We start from the raw sequence: 20,076 nt of genomic DNA, 5'->3' as shown, positions 1-20,076 counted from the left end.
CGCAGGCGCCTTCCGGCCGCCAATGGGCGCGAGCTCCCCGCCCCCGCCGCCTCCCGCGATTGGGGATCAGCGATCGGCTGGCGCTGCCTGGCGGGGACAGAGGTCGGCGGGGAGGGTGGGTGGAGCGTGAGGCGCGGCGCGGCCCGGCGGGACAGTGAGGGCCGGGGCGGGAGCGGAGCGGAGCGGCGGCGGCGGCGGGGGGCGGGGGTGAGATCCCCGCGAGGGGGGGAAGGCGAGAGGTCGGGGAGAGGGGAGAGCGGGGGTGTGCGGGGCCCCGGCGTGGCCTGCTGAGGGGGAGGCGGTTGGGCCCTGAGCGGCGGGTGGGCGCGTGCGGCCGCCGGGACAGGTGGGGTGCGGGGCCACCTTCCCGTCCGACCGCCTTCTCCTTGTCCGACCTTTCTTTCAGTCGTGTCTCTGCGCCTCTCCCGTGTGCTGTCCCCATGGCAGCCATCTACTCTGGGATTTACCTGAAGCTGAAAAGCGCCAAGACTTCCTGGGAAGACAAACTCAAACTAGCCCGTTTTGCGTGGATTTCTCACCAGTGTGTGCTTCCTAATAAGGAGCAAGTAAGTATTTTTAAATGGTAAGCAGCAAAAGAAAAAAGATCCCGATAGTTAATTGCTGCTGGGGACGAATTGAGTCATAAAATCCAGATCTAGTTGCTTAAGCATTTGATCCTAGGTAGCAGTGCAGATATACCTCTGGTGTGGAATTGTGGGCAGCTCTTGATTTCGGTGAGGTTATATGAAATGTTTTCATAACGCTGTCTTTCAGGTTGCTTCAGCAGAAAGATCTGCTTTAGGGCAGGAAGAAGGTCTTTCTTACGGAGAGGGTGGTACTTGTGTTCTGTCTCCTAGATAGATGAGAGCTGTCACTAGCATTGGTTATTACATCCTATACAGGACCTTCTAAAGTCTGATGCTTCTAGTCATAGTTAAGAACAACTTAAGGGTGGGAGAACTGACTGTAGCTAGATGCCTGTTTTCTGGTCCTCTAAACTTGTCCAAACAAAGAGGGCCCTGTGGATTCACGGGCTTCTCCTTGAAAGGCGGTTTGGTGTTCTCTGCTGGGAACCCACCCTCTCCCCTCAAGTCTTTTCTTTTGAGCCTGTTTCCTGAAGGTCTGATTAGTGTTTCCCCAAGTGAGGGGTGTCTTGTGCTGCTCCTCCAGCCTAGCAGTTTTGTGGGGTCTAGGGTTTGCACCACTCGAGATCCCTGTTTTGAGTTTTTGTTATTTAGGTTACTTAGAAGATTAAACCTAGCCATACACTGTAATTTTATTTTAAAATCAACAATTTAAATGAGTAGGTTTCAAGCTTTTCCAGTTCGCACACATCCAGACTCCTAGGCCTGAATTTCTAGGTAGTAAATTCAAACATGTGTAGAGGAGGATGTGAAAGGAATAGCAATTGTCAGGAAGTTAAAGCCATCTGATTCTTTTGAGTTTTGATTTAAAAGACTACATTTGCTATTCAGTATCAACTGTTAGAATTATGTCCTGATGAAAGGGCCTTAGGATGTTGACTCCTGAAACCTGTTTTGGGGTGATACAGGGGAGCACAGGGCTGACACTGGATTTAGAATGAAAGCTCTTAGGAATTGAAACCTACAGGGGTGGACTTCTCTGCTCGTTCAGAGTCTCTTCTGCTTGGATGTAGAGCAGTTCTCAAGGTGACTGCTGTAATTGTGAATAGGTACTACTTTTGTCTTGTTTTCGCATGGGGGTTATTAAAGATTACTTCTTTTCCCTTTGTTAACAGGTATTACTCGATTGGGTGAGCCATGCGTTAGTTTCATACTACAATAAGAAACCTGAACTAGAGGATGAAGTTGTTGAGAAGCTCTGGGCCTATCTAGACAACGTTATCCATAGTAAAAGACTACAGAATCTCTTAAAGAGCGGGAAGACAATAGGTCTCAGTTTCTCGATTGCACAGGTAACTAAAACTGTGGATAGTTTGTAACATGCTGGATAGCAGTGTGTGTCTTCTACAGTACATGACTCTTCCTCACAGTATAGAGTATTTCACGAAATATATAATAATTACTCTGATGGCTTTTGGGACCTCTACTAAAAACTCCTTTATTTCTGCTTTGTAATACAGTTTGTATTTGTGCAGCACTAAGGCTGAAAATGGCAAGGCATTCTAATAATAATCTTCCTCTCGGTGTTTTCAAACTATCAGAGAGTGAAGCGTTTTAAGTATTTCAATAGGTGAGTAAAGGCTCAGTTCCGTATGTTGCTCTTCTGTATTATTTACTGCTTATATTGACATTTTGCCTGGGAGTCTTAGGGAGGGAGAGATTCTCCCCCACTGTGGGGCTCATCATTGTGTTTGGCTTGAGAACCTGTGCATTGTGGCGTGCTGTTCAGCAGGTCCCGCAGCTTCTTAGGATGACTGATGGTGGCACCGAATCTTATTGATCTTAGTCATATCATTATTTTACCCTCAGCTGAGAGTGAATGGGGGAGACTTCAGTTAGAGTTTAGAACTGAACCAGAAAGTATAACTTCTTCAGCTTCCTGGTTACAGAAAGAGCAGAATTAGCAGATGGCTGTAAAGGCAGTCAAAATGACTGGTAAAATGACCCTTTTAGTTGTGATCTGGTTGGAAGAAAGCAGGAGAAGATTGCCTTTACCTGCAGAAATCAAGTTGTGAAGTACAGAGAATTGGTTGGATGAAATCTGTGCTTCAGAGATGTTACGCAGAAAGTCTGCAAAATGTAAACGTGGTCTGGGTGTGAAAACCTGTCTGGTTGAAGATTAGGTGAGAGGTACAGGCCAGAATACCCTAAAGACCAAGTAGAGAGGTGGTAGAGGGTCCACTGGAAAGAATTTAAGAATTTGTTTTAGTCCAGTGGGGCTTGAGCTGAGGAGATGGACCACCCACTACAAGGAGTAAGGAGACAGATGAGGTTTTTAACTCTGGTATAGAGGCAGATTTGTAAATTGCAACTGAATTTGTTTTCTGACAAGATTAGCTGGAGTGGCAAATAAAAAGGTGGTCAAAGTAGAAAACCATAGGAAATTGACATAAAGTTTGAGAAAAGAAAGGGAAGTGCAAGTTCAAGTAAATGTTAATTCTTTGGAATGGTGTATCCCTCAAAGAGGATAGAGAATGGTTCTTCACATTCCAGATAACAACACGGCAAAATGGCTTTTTTTAAAATATAAAGATGACATATAGTCATGGATATTCTTACTGAATAAGCTTCCTGGATCAAAGGTGGGACATGTGTTATGTGGGGTTTGTTGGGTTTTTTTTGTTTGGAGCTTAATTTTGGGGACCTTGCGAGATGGGAGGAAATTTACCCTTACTCCCTTTCTGCAGGATCAACTATTAGGATTGAGTATGGTCAGTCTTAACAGTGTTGCCAGTAGCACATGTACTGAACGAGGGCTTCCCCACTCATCCTGTGGTGCAGACAAATGCAGAGACACAGTTCTGGCCAGAGGAACTTCTAGTTTGAGACCTACAATGTGAGAGGCCCAGCAGCAGCTGTTGGCAGGTCCCTGTTGCTTCCTTCTTGCAGCCAGAGCTCACAGAAGGTGGTGTTGGTTCATTATGATGAGCTTTATCTTTGTGTGCAAAATTGACTTTTTTTTTTTTTTCCCCTTCCTTTCTTTCTAATCTTCAGGTCATAAATGAAAGGTTATCAGAAGCCTGTTCTCAAAAAACACAGCAAAACATTGGCACAGTACTGAGTTGCTCCAGTGGCATCCTTTCTACTCCTTCGCTCTCCATCATTTACACAGCAAAGTGTGAGCTCTTGGTTGATCTCCTCAGCAAGCTGTCCAAGCTGGCATGTCAGCAGCTGGCTTCTGACAATGCTGTGGGCTCCCAGTTGTTCAGCGTCCTCCAGCTTACCTTTGCTCAGTACCTCCTGATCCAGAGGCAGCAAACCAACCCAAATCGTGTGTTTGGGCAAGTGTCAAGTCACTTGCTCCAGCCATGTCTGCTCCTGAGGCACTTGCTGACTGCGAGGAGCTGGACACAAGCAGATGACAACCATGTGCGTCAGCACCTGAGCAGGGAAATCCGAAACCAAGTAGAAACTTTGCTGCAGGCTGCATTATTCCCGCCTGAGCTTTTCTCATCCTACAAAGAGGAACTGCTGCCAGAACAGGAAGTCCAGGAGAAGAAGAAAGGAGCTTTGAAGAGTCTTTTGCTACCAGTCAAGACAGTGCAGACCAAGCTGGGCAGTGGCTTTTGTGAACCTGCCCTCCATGGAGCTGTCGTGGCGGGTTCGGTGTCCCTGCTGTATAAGCTCTTTCTGGACGCGTACTGTAAGGCAGAAAATCACCTTGTGTGTTTCCACATGCTCAGCAGGCTTTTTGGCTGTCTCAGGCTCTCTGGCATACAGCAGGGCATGAGGGAGGACACGCTCTCCCCTGCGGACTGGAGCATGGAGCTGCTCGCTTTGGAACAGCTTCTGAATTTGGTGCTTAGCAGTGATATCTATAATGTTGCCAGTGACCGTATCCGGCACAAGGAGGTACAGTTTGGGTTTTACCGCAAGCTCGCCCAGATGTTGATAGGACACTCCCAAGCTTCCATCCCTGCATGGTTCAGATGTCTCAAACTCTTGATGTCGTTAAACCACCTTATAGTAGAGCCAGACCTGGATGACTTAGTGGCCTCGACTTGGGTTGATGCCAAGGCCTCCGAGCAGCGTACAAAGAAGCCCCAGGAGGCCCTCATCAGCACCATGTTTCAGACTTACTCCAAGTTGCGACAGTTCCCACGGCTCTTTGAGGAGGTGCTGACAGTCCTTTGCCGGCCAGCTGCTGATGAACTGAGGCTGCCCGTCTTCTCTGCGGGCCTGACAGTAAAGCTTCGTGAGTGCCTCCTTGAACTGCCACCCAACCAGATTCTGGACATTTTGTGTCTCTTCGTGGAGAAATGCCAGACCCTTATCATTCCTGCTCTTGAAGGGTCAGCTGACACAGCCTTGAAGCTGCTGTCGGTGAGCTCGGTGCTGCACGCTTTTCTGTTCAACATGAGGAGCTTAGATGATGTCACTCCTTCCTCTGTGGTCCTTCGCACTCAGAGTCTGCTGGCAAAGATGCAGAAGGGAATAATTCAGCCGCTGATGGAGCTGCTGCAGGCTCCTAGAAGAAAGGAAGAGAAGTCAGACCTTTGGCTAAGAAAGGCTAGTGACTCTGCTCTCCTCCTTGTTTACACTTGGGTTGAAGTAGACACTTTGTTTGGTGTTAGCTGCAGTAAATATGTGTCTCCTACCGCTGAAATGGCTGGTGCTGTTACTGAACTGGCTGCAAGGCACTGGGGCATTTCAGCTTTCCTCCCTGGTGTGGAGGAGCAGTGTTGGGAGAGAGTCATGGAACTTGCAAATAGTTTTGCCTCCACTAGTAAATACTGCTTAGAACTACTCACACTTCAGAAAATGAAGATGATCTTAATGCAGACCAAAGCTGACCTACAGGCCTTGCAGCATGCTGCAGCTTTTATCCTGAAGTCTGGGAGATCCAGCATGAGCAGGGGAGAATCTGAACCATGGGATGAAGATATCAGTGCAATAAGTGATCTTACCTACCCCACGGCACACTGGCACCTTGTCATCTCCAACCTAACTATCCTGTTGCCATATATTTCCCTGAAAGATGTAGAGTACATTGCAAATGTACTTCTAGAGACATTAGTACTGGCCAAAGCTCAGGAAGCTGCCACAGACCAGGAGTCTGCCATCAGCACTGGAAATGTATCTCTTGGTTTGATGTATAGCTCCTTTCTCCCGGAAATGAAGGTCCTGCACTGTGCTTTTCTGACCAGTCTTATTCGTCAGTTCACTGGATTGCTGCCTGCTGCTGCCAGGGATTCAGTAGATCTGCCACTTCAGCAGCTGTCTGCAGGTAGTATCCCTTGGCATGAAGAAATCCTGGCTCCTTTCAGACCTGTTGACCCGTTGGAAGCACTGTCAGAAAACAAACTGCTGAAGGATGAGCTCAGCTTGCCGTGGAAAACACTGGAGAAAGTTGCCCAGTGTATAGTATTGTTAGCACAAAATGGCTGCCCTGTCATCCTGAAAGAAAGTCAGCTAGAAAACTGCTTGGGTTTGCTAGAAATTGCTTCTCTTCTGAAACTAGACAGTCTTCTTCCCTCTGACTGTACCCGGTGTTTTCTGGTGCTGCTGTCCCTGCTAGCCAATACCAAGGCGAGTGTCTCTTGCAGCAAGCAGTTACTGCTGAAGTTTTTAAGTACCTGTTTTCACCTCCTGAGGTGCCTGCAAGCTGGCAGGAATGCCAGCTCTGTTTTTAAGGTGTTTCATGCCAGTGATGTTCTTGAGGTTGTCATGACCTCACAGCTTAGAGCTAGCAAATTCTTCACCGATGTCTTGACTGTTCCTGTTTGGGCACAGTATCTCCAGGAAGTCCAAGCCTTTTTGGAAAACTTTCTTCAGATGATTATTGAAAGAAGGCAAAGTGTGAGGCTCAACTTAGAAAAGTTCATGTCTTTCCTGGTGAGCTGCAAGCCAGACATTGGTGCAGCCAAAAGCAAAGGTGGGAAAAACTGGAATCCTGCAGCTGGGCAGTTACTGCTCATGGCATTCACCACACTGTGTCACGTCGTCACGCTCTACCTTCAGCAGCTGCCAGAAAAGAAGCTGCAGTCTGCGGATGTGCTGTCTGCTCTGTTGGAGCCAGTAGTTCTGCAGATGGTCAGAACTGTCGAACACGGTCTTCAGAGTAACACCCCAAACCAGCCTTTGCCTGTAGCATTCATACCATCTGTCACTACTCTTCTCAAAGCAGATCTGAGCCGTGCTGTCAGGAAGGGCTGGCAGAAGGAGCCCAGTGGGTTTTTGGAGCAACCCCGTATTAAACTGTACCAAAAATTTTACTCTCAGATACTGAAAGAGCTGCCCTGTGCAGGAAGTAATCTGCAGTTCCTTCAGTCTGCGTTGCAGTTCCTAACAGTCTTCTGCTCCGTGCCAGAGCTGTATCCTGGAAAAGAAACTGCGCTCGTGGTTGTTTTTGCTATAAAAAAGCTTCTCACTGGTATGAAAACTCCCTTTCTCCACTTTCTTTGCTAATTTAGCAAAACATACAGCTTTTTGTAAAGTCTGTATCTATTTACTTGTGTTAAAGTAGTAGGTATCCTTTTATAAATGCATAACAGGAAAATTTTCAAGGAGCCGGTGTTGTAGTACCTGGACCATAGCCACCATCTAATTTGGTAATGACCTTCTGGAAGATGTAAGCACCTTAATAAAGTTGAGGTCCTGAGTTACTCATCCCTGTAGAGCATTTTGACAGTAGCTGACACGTAATACTTCTGGACATAGGGCTGAAGGTGCAGTGTCCTACTCGTGTAGTTAGTGTAGTAGGACCCCGCTGAAGCAGCTGATGTGTGCCAGGTCAGATCTGATATGTCTCATCCGAGGATCTTGGGGGACCTTACAGTAAAATACTAATCTATTTTTGTACCGCATAAGTGAGGTTATAGAACAATGAAATTCACCTAACTGTTAAGGATGCTGAACACCTGTAATTCTGATAAAGTCTGTATGAGATTGGCAGACCAGGCCCTTGACCCCCATGAAATAAAGAGTCAGGGCTAGAAATGATATGAAAAACCTCTCCTGCCAGCTGTGTGACCTAATGGCTCCTTTATATTGTCTCATTCAGAAAGAGAGAGGAACTAAATGCAGCACAGGTGTAACTGTTCTCTTTGACTTCTTCAGACAGATGGAATTTGTCAAACTTACTATTAGCATGCCCTAGTGCAGTGGTCTCCAAACATTTTTGATTGTGCACACCTATCAGTAAAAAAAAAAATAAATTGAGCATGCAGCCTCAATATATGTTTATAAATTATATGCGTGTGCTACTCTACTAGTCTACTACGTACATTACAAAGCATACACAAAGTTTAAAAAGCATGAGATAAAGATGAAATAAACACTTTTTACATTTTATTTTATTTATTAAAGATATTTTATTTATAATTCCTGCACCCTGATGGATTGTCTTGTGTGCACCCCACTTTGGAGGCTACTGCTCAAGTGAACTACAGTCATGTTCTCAATGTTTATGTTGGCATTAGGTAGTTAAGAACAGAACACAGCTCTCCGCAGAAAATATGATCTTGAATTTGCGCAGTTGAGTTTGAGCTAGAATTTACACATAGATAGAGGCTTAGTCTGGCTCTTCCCCGGCCTGCATTTTGATCCTTCAGCATTGTGGGGTTCAGTACGGGCACCAAGAGCAGGGATTTCACATTAAAACTAGGGACCGTGAGGACGTCTCAATTGCTGTAATTTTTCTGCTGACTCTTTTCTCTCTCATCCTATGCCTCATTTTAGTATTGTAAGATTGGTAAAGTGCTTTAGCCTGGAGACATAATTAATCATTGTAAAAAGCTGTAAGAATTTCTGATAAATAAGTATTCAGTAACATGAAATATGGATTCCTGTTGAGGAAGACTTGGTATTGCCACAGATCCTGTGGATACTTGTGGAACTAAAAAATGAGCCTTCAGAATCAGTTAAGATATAAGCTAGTCTAGGACTGCCTACTGCCTAATAATTGAGTAAGTGTGGAGTGTGACATACGGTCAGCAGAGACCTAAACTTTGTCGGCTTAATGCTTTTGTGACTTGTGATGGCTTTCTGGCCAGCATTTGTATTAAAGCCCTGTGGCTTGTTGAGCCTACTCCCTTGGCTTGTGCGCACTTTCCTGTAGTATTTCCATACTGCTGAAGGCTTTTTATTGGTATCTTGACTGCTCTGTGAACCCTAGGGTAGGAAATACTTCAGAACAGCAGTTCATTGCACTATTAGAGAAGGAGGTAAAGGGAAAGCATGGGGCTCTCTATGCATTTGATTGTTAAAAAGGTACCAAGAGCTGTTTTAAGGTTCAATTTGCCCTGTTCTTACCTGTGGAAGTCCCCGTCTTGGGAATTGATTAAGGCATGCTTGTGTCTCCTGAATATGCAGGTCCTGCAATCACAACCCAGGTGATCCACAGCATGGAGGAGGAGCTGACAGAGGTACTTGTCCAGCTGCTGGGAAACTGCTCTGCAGAGGAGTTTTATACCATAATGAGGCTGGTGCTGCAGGGACTTGAAATGAGGAATGTTTGGCAACAGAATGCTAAAGTAAGGCACGAGCTTAGTTTATTGTCAGCTTCTTCAGTTTTCTGTGTCTTGAAAAAGTTTTGTTGGAATATTTTTTTTTCTCTTCCTGCTTTATGTTCAGTGGTCAGGTCAAATTCATTTACCTGGTTAAGGGCTTGGTGACTGTGCTGAGTTACATTCTGGATATAAATTGAGAGGTGGAAAGATCATGGAAACCTACTGGAAAAACTTTCTGTTCAGTTTAAGGACTCAGCAGTCTTAATTCCATGTGTTGTCAACAGAAGTCACACAGCTGTGATGTTCCAAGCCATGCTGAAATTTTTTCTTCTTGCTGATCAGAACTCTTGCACAACACATACTAGCAGTCAGTGAGTTTAACCCTTGCTTGCCTGTGGCGCTTCTTACTAGGGTTAAAGGCACTTTTAGAAATGCTGGCATTTTTAAGTAAAACCAAAACTGCACCTGTGCTTTTGCTACTTGTCTCTATAAAGGCTTTTACTCTGTAGTAACCAGATACCACTCAGTAGCTTTTTAAATACAATGCCTTTCTGCAGAGCAGCTTAAGCAGCAGTGGTGACATATGGAACACTTCTGGCAAAAAATCCAGCTGTACCCTCTCTAGAAAGCTCAGTGACTTGAAAATGAAACTTGGATTAAACTTGGGGGTTTATCTGGATCTGTCTTACTTGTCAGAAATAGACACAGATATGCTGCATCAATTCTTGATATGTCTTTTCGTAAGTGTATCTGGAATTCCTGTACTGTGCATATCATTCCTGCCACCTGAGTATAGCTTGTAATATGTTTCTTTTATCAGTCTGTCATAACAGCCAGCAAGTAAAAAAAGCCCTTCTGCCAAATGCATCGTTCGTGGCATATCGTGTACTGGTGTTCCTGTATTCCTTCTGCTTCCCTCTGTTATCTAGTGGTAGTTGAAGGAGAAGGCTTTCCTTTCTTAAAAATCACATAAGCCTTTCTGTACAGTAAGTTGATTCTAAAATAAATGTGGCGTGCAGTACATTTGGGCCAGTGCTGCTCAGCATATTGAATTTTGTTGAGCTGCTGCTTACTTCACAATTTCCACAGAGATGTGTTGGTGGGAGGACTTTCATGTGTCAAGGCTCTGGTGATGCTCAAAAAAGAGCTCTTCTGTACTTGAAAGGAGCCAGTGTATCTTGTGCCTGTGACTGATCATCAGTCTGCTTTCTGCAGGAAGTATTGTCAGCTGTTACGCTAACCAAATTGTTGCTCAGCTGCCCATTAAGTGGAGACAAAGAGAAAGCTTTCTGGTTTGCCAGCCCACAGATAATCACAGCTTTAGCTGTAAGTATCTCTTTATTGTAACTTCATTACCTGTCCCTTTTATTTGTTGGAGTCTGTATCAGTTACATCTAACATGCACAGAGGCATACAGGAACAAAAAAGTTGTGGATACATACCAGATTCACCTTTTGTCTAGACCCTTTCTCTGTTCCTGCATCAAGTAAATCTCATCCTGTGAGTGCAGTGTGTAGGTCATCCATTTCTTACTATCAGTAATTCTCTGGGACTGCACCATGTAATCGGGAGCTTGGGAGAAACTTGTTAGGCTGCAGAGAAGAGAGTCAGAGTCTCCCGTCCTTCCTCCTGTCCAAACGAGAAGGTAACTGTCAGCCACATGTCGCAGCAGAAGCCACCTGCAGCAAAACAAAAAGAAAAAAGTGCTCATATTAAAAAATAATAATATCGATTCACTGAATTATGAATGGGAAACTTAACTGAAAATGACCAAACCCAGGTTTCCTGTCCTTCATTTGTACAGCATATAAACACAGTGATGTAGGCTTTTCTTCTCTCATGGTGACGGTGTCTGTAGACCAGAATTTGTCAGAGGTTGGCTCTGCATGCCTGGGAATCGTGAGCATGCAATTACTGCCTTTTTTTGATAGGTCTGCATGCTTGTAAAGGAGATAACTGCATCAATTGATTCATGGGAGGAGGTGCAAAGAGGTGCTGGTTGTCAGGGGGCTGGGGAGTCATTACAATTCCACATTCACAACAGTGCTGGCTTGAAATGTATCATATGCATCCTCGACCAGGGTACAGCTGCATGAAAATGGCTGAAGTGCAGGCGTCTCCCTGCCAAGCCAGCTTGCACCAGTCTAGTTCCATGGACTCAAGTCAGAGTATTATGGTTCCCTGGTGTGCAAATGCTAGTGATTATGTGGCTAATGCACTCCTTATCTGTTTCCTGTCTTCTTGTAGATGCAAACCAAAGAGGCCTGTCAGGACCAGTCACTGATTTCCACAATAGTTGTACCTATTTTAGAGACAGTAGCAGCTCTGCTAAGGCAAGGAGAAGGGGTTCTCTTGAATCCACACCATGTGTCATTGGCATTCAGCATTCTCCTAACAGTCCCTCTGGATCATGTGAAGACAGAAGAGTATCGCAGTGTCTTCCTGGGAGTCCATGAAGTGCTCTTCTCTATTGTGCAGTGTCATCCGAAGGTATATCTGTGAAGGGGTGGGAGAAGGGGGAAAAGGTAGAAAGAACCAACACAGAGGCCAATGATGAGAATTTTTCTTTTTAATAGCAGTTTTGAAATAATTTGTCCTGATACTATGAAAGTGCTTTGTACTGCTTGTCATTTAAAAGGCTGGGAATCTCAAAATGCCATCATTTCTGTTGCTCTCCTCCTTCATTTTATGCCTGCATTGTTGGGTCTCTAGCAGCAAATTGCTTATCAACATCTGATGCTAGATTAGCATAAAACTTTCCCTGGTTTTAGTGATTGATTTCTAGAAGCACAAATGGCTCAGGCTCTAGGACCTCATTCTCACTGGACATCAAGATTCTTCAGTCCTTTTAAAATAGGGCTTAGACATGTTAGAAGTTGGTGACCTTGAAACACTGTACCATCCTGGTGTTCTTGTCAGCCCTGTGGCATGGGAAGGTGAAGATGTGCCAGGACTTGCACAGGGTTGGAGATACTCCTACATGGAATATGTAGGCAGAGGTGGAAGAAAAAAGCAAAGGGGCCTCATGCACTTGTATTAGGACTGAGAGCGAAGAAAGTTAAAGATGGCGAAATAGCAAATTTGAAAAGCAAGGCAGTATGCATTGCTAAAATGCCCTTGCAAAAACCTGTGGTAGAAAGCTGCTCATGCAGGCTGTTTTCACAGTGATCTGTGTTTTCACGCAGTGATCTGTAGTGCTACTGAACCCTGTGTTCTGTGAATCTGTCTGGCTACACGGGTTCTCTACCAGCAAGAACAGATTCCCTAGACATTAGGGTACTAAATCAAATGCTGCTTTGGAGAGATGAAGTAACTCTAATATGATGTTTACTTGTTATTTATGTTTGAATATGGCCAGGACTGCCATCCTGCTCCAGGATTCTCATGTGCTAGGTACTGTATGGATGCAGAATGAAAAGATAGTCTCTGTTCCTGACAGCTCTATAATAGGTTCCTTCACATGAACTGATTTCCTTCAGACTATGGGGTGGTGTACCTTCACCCTCTCCACTTCCTTTACTGCATAATCTCAGGTGTTTTTATTTCATGTCTCTGCAGGTACTGTTGAAAGCAGCACCATCTTTTTTGAACAGTTTCCATCGTCTAGTTGTTTCTGTGATGCACGAAGGACGTCAGAAAGGAGACAGAGGTACCATATATTTTCCACTTTTATGTTATATATACACACTGTAATTTTGTGTATTCTAGAAGAGGAGATGCAGAACAGGGCAGCCTGACACCAGAAGCAAAGTCTTCAAAACCTAGCTGTGGCATTAAAACTGTTAGCCCTATCTGTCCTTTATGGAATATAGAGGATGAGCTTTGTAGTATCGTGGGCTTACAAAGATAACTGGGGCTCCTGTGGAGCTGCATGCAGACAGCACTGCTTTAGGTGAATAAAGTATTCTTCACTGACTGGCTGGCAAGTAGACAGCAACTGGTAAGGCTTGCTGGGCCCAATTTCTGCCCTTCCTATCAACCCCTGTGCCTGAAAGCATGCTGGCTAGTAATACATGCTAGTATGCCTGAGTTATAGCCCCAAATCAGTCCTACTAAATGGAGCTTCTTGAGGCTGAAACTATGTTTACTACAGACCTGAATTGTCACCATTCTATGCTAAGCATAAAGCCAGAACATTACACATATCTGAAGCATCATTTGGAATTAGATGATACATCTGTATGGCTAAGGATTTGGAATTAGTGTAGTTAATTGTCTCAAAAGGAAGAGCAAAAAAAAAAATAAATTACTCGAGGTTATTAAAGAATTTGTGTTGTCAAAGTAGCCAAGTCAAAGATGTTCTCGGTGACTAAGTAGTCATCCTGTGCATTATGCTGGTGAGGACACAAATACCCTGTCATTACCAGTGGTGATGTTTTGAGACAAGTTGACTTCTTGGCCTGCAACTGGTTGTATCCCAGCTTTCCACTGATGTCCTACAGCTCATGACATGTTCAGATTTATCTCAGCTGATACATTGCCCATAACTGCGGGCAAATGTAAGTGTATCATTGAGGAATATACTAACAGAGGCTCAGTGATAGAGGAAAAGGTGCATTAAACTGGGGCCAAACTTTGAGAATTTGCTTGCTTCTGCAATATGTTTACCTAAGGCAAGGGTCACACGAAAATTACAGGTACGCGGCATCCTTAAGTTGAAAAACATGCTGTTTATCTTTGCAGGATTGTTCTATTTTCATAACAGATAGCATGAAAGTAATTTATAGATTTCCCTTCTCCCTCATTTGTATTAGTTCTCTTCATTCTCTGCCTGCAGAGTGAGTTCTCAGGTGATGTCTCCAGTCTCACTTTAAATATCTCCAGTGATGTGGCTTTTGCTGCTATATTCCACATAATAGATCTCATCAGCAAGCTTTCCTACTATGCTGTTTCTAAGAGACATGTTCTGATTTTCTGTAGGTAGAGGATGTAATTTTCCTGTCTCCTTGTTCTCTCCTCCACAGCACTAGTTGGGACTGAATCGTGGGAGGGATCAGAGCTGCTGCTTTTAGTACTTCAGCATCTATAACAAATACTTTTTGCTTTGCAGTGCACGTGGAGTTGGAATCAGTGTGCTCTTACAAAATAACCATTGTAAAAGATGAATGTGGTGTATTGTAGGGGTGTGGGGGACCTCTCAGCTGTGGCTTGATAAGAAAAGAAGATAAAATGGGCAAGCTGGTGTTGGCTTCATCTAGTTCAAGAATCACGGAAGACTGGGTGATTCTTTGATTTTTTTTCCTGGTGTTTTTAAGCCTCAAATGCCAGGCTGCAACTCACTTTCTGTTTCAGGCAACACAGATGAGTTTGAAGTTATACTGAAGTGTGCGCACTTGGTGGAACGGATGTATACTCATATTGCTGCAGAAATGGAGGACTTTACTGTGTTTTCTGCTTTCATTGTGGCTCAGTATGTGACTGAATTGCAGAAGGTAATGTGTTCTCATCCATCTTGAAAGTGCCATGGTATTGTGCTGGCTTTGGAGCTCCTGTTCCAAAGGCAATTGTGTTAAGTTTTGTAAAATCTGTGAAGTTATAAAAATTGCTGTGTGTCATGGGGATACAGGTTTGATCCAGACTCCCTGTTATTTTGAGCAAGAATTTCTGAGAATCTTTCTTATCCAGCTCCTGAAAACTTTCTGAAGGTGCGGGCTGTGTTTTTTTTAAGGCAAAACAATGCAATGCCTATTTACAGAACTGCTCTGCTTTTCTGTCATGTTGGTTGTTGCTTTTTTTTTCATGTGGCAGTTAGGTGGTTCTTCCAGCTAGTCTCAGCTGTCCAGGACTGATAGCAGTTAGGGCCCCATCTGGCAGAGTAATGGAGAAAAATTCTCCAGAAAACTATTTTTTAATCTGGTCTAAATAAGTAAGTGAATGGAAAAAATGTTGCTAAGCTGGAGAATTGTTAGCTTTTCAGTAATTCTCATTCTGTACCAAAGATACCATTCAGATCTTTACAGAAAACAACTACTCCTGCTGTTACAGGTGCCAGAGCCAGGTCAGTAGCTTCTCACATCCAGACCTAAGTTCAAACTGTCATTCTGTTCAGCCTAATGGATTTAGATTTCACCAGGGTTTGAATGCTGCTTGTGTTGCAAGTACCTGCAAATTGATTATTTGTGACTCTGGCCTGGGCATGGGCTGAAATACAGAAAGGAATTTTAGTCTTTGTTTTGAGGCTCTCTTACCACAAAAGTATCCTAACTGGTGCTGTGTTTCTGAAGGATTATGGTGTAACCAGTGCAACAGAGTTTAAACTCAGCTGTCTTCTCTATTGCCCATCTTTTTTGCAAGGTTTGTGAGCAAAACAATGGGATATGTCAGTTTTTAGCCATGTTATTTAGTGTTCCCGGTAAACTGGTTATTGTTTACATAGTAAATGTAGTAGTTCAGCAAATACTAGGGACAAATTACTATTAATATTACTTCTGCTCTATTTAACTATTTCTGAACTCTGTAATCTAAATCGCTGAATGTAAGTTAGAAAGCCTGACTTGAATTGTCACATGACCTTTTCAAGTTGAAAGGACACTTATCTCAGTATTAGCAGGAGCACAAGGTCTCATGAGACTTCTAGGAAAGTTTTGTGCAGTACTTTCACTGGGAAATGGAAAGTGATGGATGATAGCTGAAACCACAGATCAGTAATGTATGCATGGAGCCTTTGGATGTGGAAAGGAGAATTGGTGTAGTGAGCCACTAGAGGCTCTGACAAAGGGGTGTTTCTGTCTGACAGAATAGATAGATCACAAGTAGGTGATGATTTATTTGCTCATTAGACTGGTGTGAATTGATGGATATTGGAGGAAGGGGAGGCCTCAGCACGCCTGTCTTAGGGGAGGCACATACACATCTTTCATGTTGCTCTGCAGAGGGAGAGAAAAACTCCTTTAACCATTCATCTCTTCTGAGTCCAGATCAGTGGCTTTCAGCCTGTGATCTGAAGACCCTGGGGGTCCATCAAAGGTAACTGAGAAAAACATGTTGGTAGATTGAAATCTTTAGATGGGCATCTGCAGACTTACTGGAACCCTTTTAAGGGCCTGCAAACTAAAACTGGTGAAAGCTACTGGCCTGAACAGTCACTTACTCCTAGAGTAGTTGTGTAACATGTTCTCTCGGTGCTTCCTCCTTATATCAGGAAATAAAATACCCTTATGAATTATTTTGTGTTAATCTAGAAAGATTCCTTGCTGGAGTGGGTGGCATCTATAGCCTCTTTCATACTGTTGACAGTGCTTTTCCCTCGTTGTCTATGAGCTGTTGCTTAATTCAGCAATACTGAAATACCTCTTCACACATTTAATGTCTCACTTCAAGAGCTCTGTAATGCTTGACAAATTGGTTGTGTTAACTATATAGACCATAAAACTCTTACAAGCATAATTAACTGCCAGCCAGTAGTGGCAGCTGTTTAAATCTTTGGTTCTGCTTCCCATAGTGTTATTGGAGGGTGTTTATGGGAAACTGCGCTGCAAAGCAAGAATGGCCCAAATAAGGCATGGGTCCAGATTAATTTGTGGTGTGAGGGATGCAGTTCCATTAACTGCAGCTCTGAGGTATCTGAGGACATCTGGTCCATCTTGTCAATAGCTGTGGATTTTCCTGTCCTTGTTCTCTTCAGGCATTTCTCTGCCCTATGAAGGGAGAGCCCAGCCCAGTGCATTCACTGGGAGCTGTGATGCTCAACTCTTCTGTTACTTCAGTGCATGGTGTAGGGAGAAATAACACCTGTTATAAAGCAGACGATAGATCAACTGACATAGAGGGAGAAAAATGACAACTTTTTGGACACGCAAACTCTTCAGGGACACAGATCCAAAGAAAAGCGTATGTGCCTTAATGTCTGCTATATGTTTTTCCCAGCTATGTTAGCAGGTCTAATAAAATATATTAGCTGTTTTGCATTTAGGGCAGAAAGAGAGCAGGAGCCTGTCACAGTGATTAGGAGTGCACTTCATTAGCAGAAAGTTTATTAGTTGCCTCAGGAAGAAAGAAGTCTGAATTTTAATGACAGCTTTTTATGTAATTTTCATTAGGCCTGGAGTGCAGAGGCTTAGGTCTGGAGGCGTAAAGCTAATTTTGGGATTCAGCAAAGATAAGAGTGGTTCTGCAGCAAAAATAATGTGATTATGCCAGAGGCCAGCACCGCTTCAGGCAGTGAAGTATTTAGCAAGTGATTTGTGAGCACAGGACAAATTTCAGTTACCCTGGAGCACCAGAGGACTCCAGAGTCAGCGCTGATGTTCCTGGTTGTGGTGGCAGTTGTGCTGGTTGTGGGGTTGAGGGGTAACGGCAGGAGCAGGGCACTGAGACTGAGTCCTTCCTTGTGTTCTTTCAGCTTTCTGCATGACTTCAGGTAAGGTACCTGATTCCTGATGTTAAAACAGATCAAGGCAGTGCTCATCTCCTGAGCTTTTTGAAGGCTTCTCTTACTAAGGCTTGTATGTTGAAGTTCTTGGCTACAAATTGCTGATAAATATCAAGTTGTTAAGTGATAAGTTAAAATTGATTGACTACCCAGTGTAAATGATAGTGTAGCGTAAAGGAAGTGCTCATTTGAAACTGAGGCTCAGTAGTGTACAGCTAATATGAGACATACAGAATCTACTGAAATGTGTAATCCAGGGCAAGTATTTTAGGATTTGTTAATTACAGTTTTTCTGCTGAGGAGTTTCCATGTGATTCCAGGATGATCACTGTCTTTGCCTCCGCAGCAATGTATATAGTAGCACTCTTGTGGATTTTATTGCAAGGGCCATCCTTGTTCTGCAAACCATATTTGCAAAAATCAGGTAAATATTGCACAAGTCAAAATCTTGGATTTTATCTAATGGTCTGTTCCAGATGGTCTGATGCACTGGATAACACATTGTCAGCATTTAATGTATACCAACTGTGGAAAGGGTATTTTCTTGCCTTTTTGTCTTCAAGTTTAATGCAGTTTTGTTCTTCTTATAGGTGACTTTGCATCCGGCTGTGAAGAAACATCTCACAGAAGGAATATATCACATCCTTGACCTTTGCATTGAACGGGACATCAAGTTCTTAAATGTGTCACTACCAGCAGGTGTAAGGGAGGTCTTTAAGGATCTGTATAATGATTACAACCACTACCACAAAGCAAAAAAACAGGGGGAGGAAAAGTATACTGCATGATGAATCCTGCCTGATGCTGCATAATCATTTATGAATTGATCTTGCAGTGCTCAAAAAATCCTCAGTTGCTGTTTGGTTTGGGATGACTAATAAGATCAAATCCAAAGAGGGTCCTCTAAACATGGATTACATCTCTCTCTGTACAGCCAGCCTTCATAATGGGGAAAAAGGGGAATGGGGAGGGAGGATGTGCTGTCAGATCTGGTCCTGCTGCGTGCCGCAAAGGGCAAAACTGCTGCGCTGGTGCTGGCCCCCGGCAAACTCGCTGGGAGCCCTGGGGAGCTCGCTGCAGTCTGGCAGGTATCAGACTTCAGGCTTTGGCACATCATGGTGCTTTTCTGGGGAAATAATAGTCTGGTGTAAAAGCCGGTGAGGGTTATAACTCCTCTGCTCTCGCTTACATGGTAAGCAGAATTAAAGCAGGTAAAGTGTTTATTTTTGTACCCTGTTACTGTACATTTTGTTACTGAAGAAATTTCTGAATGTTATACACCTGCACGGTAGGTTACTGTGCAAAACTGAAAATACAGTAAAAAATTTGAAAGTTTGTATCTCTTTGCTTGATTGGTTTTGCTCTTGAGTTCAGCCCTGAGCAACCTGGTCTGACCTATATTGAATTTCCTTCCCCACTGTATTATCCTGTGATCTCCTGATAATCAGAAAGACTGACTACTTAGAGCTCTGGTCGATTTACTGTCATTAAGCAATTACACTTAGTCATCTGAGCTGTGGTCGCTCTCAGTGTACATTTTTAGCTTGTGACAAACGCTAAGTACCAAGACCTATCTGAGACCTTTTTGGTTTAAGCTGAGCCTTGTTGCTTTGCATTCACTCTAGGTTAAGAGCAAGCCCTGGACTTATTGTAGCTCAGCTGACAGTAATTTAATAAGCTGTGGTAAATTAATCACATTTGAGTCTGTAAGAAGCTTTATCAAATAGTGCCCTTTCATTAGCTAAAGAAGTTTATTTTCTTGAAAATGATAAAGGCTAAAGATCTAAACTTTTATGTAAGTGGTAAAACAGTCTTCACACATGCACGCAGGTTAGTAGTAAGAACTCAGTACTCTCATGTGATTATCTGCTTAAATCTATAGGTAGGGGGTGGGCAGAGGAAGCCTGGAATGTGGATTTTTACTGGGTCCATCTGCCTCATAACAAGGTCCAAAGGGGGAAGTTTGGCTGGAGCAGGAGACTCCACATGGCACAGCTGAGGGAGGTGAGCAGGGCTCTGGGGGGGCTGCGGCAAGTGGAGCTGGACCTCGACCTCAGGGCAGGCAGGGCAGGGCCATGGCACGGCATGGCAGCGCTGTCTTGATGCTCCTTCTGTGCCGTCCCGCTGTCTGTGGCCCTGGTAGGGCACTTCTGGCACATGGCTGACCTCCGCTGGGACCCTGGCTGGGCCGTGGTGTCAGGTCCCTGGCAGGGGTGTCCACTGGCAGCTCGTGGGCAGTGCCTGCCCCTGGCCCTGGGGCAGCTACTTCTGCAACTCCAGCTGGTGCCTGCTCACCTCATCCATCTTTGCCATGTGGAGCCTCCTGTGCTGGCAAAACTTCATCCTTTACACTGGAGGTGATGCTCCTCATGTCCTGAACAAGAAGCTTGGAGAGAAAGCTTTGATACTGTGCAAGTTCAGAAGTAGCCACAACAGTGGCATATTATCAAGACTGTTCTAGCCACAGATGCAAAGCACAGCACCATATGGGCTGCTACGAAGCAAGTTAACTCCATCCAAGCTGGACCCTCTACACCACTGTGCCATTTCTGTATTTGACTTCAAAGCTGAAAAGCTGATGTGGGCCAGCGTTGGGAAGGGCAATTACTGC

The 20,076-nt window shown here is 44.2% G+C and overlaps 1 protein-coding gene across 5 annotated transcripts; it reads left to right on the top strand.

The window, feature by feature from the left end:
• The first annotated feature begins 71 nt into the window (after positions 1–71).
• On the top strand, positions 72–18,804 carry URB2 (URB2 ribosome biogenesis homolog). Of its 5 annotated transcripts, none has more exons than XM_074863104.1 (10): positions 72–115; positions 407–566; positions 1,760–1,936; positions 3,639–7,017; positions 8,958–9,118; positions 10,310–10,420; positions 11,342–11,584; positions 12,653–12,743; positions 14,387–14,526; positions 18,056–18,804. In XM_074863104.1, exons 2-10 carry the CDS (start codon positions 441–443, stop codon positions 18,251–18,253), a joined length of 4,626 nt encoding a protein of 1,541 aa, XP_074719205.1. In that variant the 5' UTR covers positions 72–115; positions 407–440; the 3' UTR covers positions 18,254–18,804. The 5 variants fall into 5 exon arrangements, with proteins under 5 accessions (XP_074719205.1, XP_074719209.1, XP_074719207.1 ...); XM_074863108.1 differs by lacking the exon at positions 72–115 and adding an exon at positions 137–154; XM_074863106.1 differs by lacking the exon at positions 72–115 and adding an exon at positions 174–239.
• The last annotated feature ends 1,272 nt before the right edge of the window (positions 18,805–20,076 follow it).

This window comes from Strix uralensis, chromosome 3 (assembly GCF_047716275.1).
Source record: "Strix uralensis isolate ZFMK-TIS-50842 chromosome 3, bStrUra1, whole genome shotgun sequence".
Lineage (NCBI taxonomy): Eukaryota > Metazoa > Chordata > Aves > Strigiformes > Strigidae > Strix > Strix uralensis.
This window is presented reverse-complemented; position numbering and strand designations above follow the sequence as displayed.

Coding starts and splice junctions, on each gene's coding strand:
- URB2 (XM_074863104.1), top strand. CDS start 441: ATGGCAGCCATCTACTCTGGGATTTACCTGAAGCTGAAAAGCGCCAAG. Junction 1,937..3,638: donor TCAGTTTCTCGATTGCACAG/GTAACTAAAACT, acceptor TCTAATCTTCAG/GTCATAAATGAAAGGTTATC. Junction 12,744..14,386: donor ACGTCAGAAAGGAGACAGAG/GTACCATATATT, acceptor TTTCTGTTTCAG/GCAACACAGATGAGTTTGAA.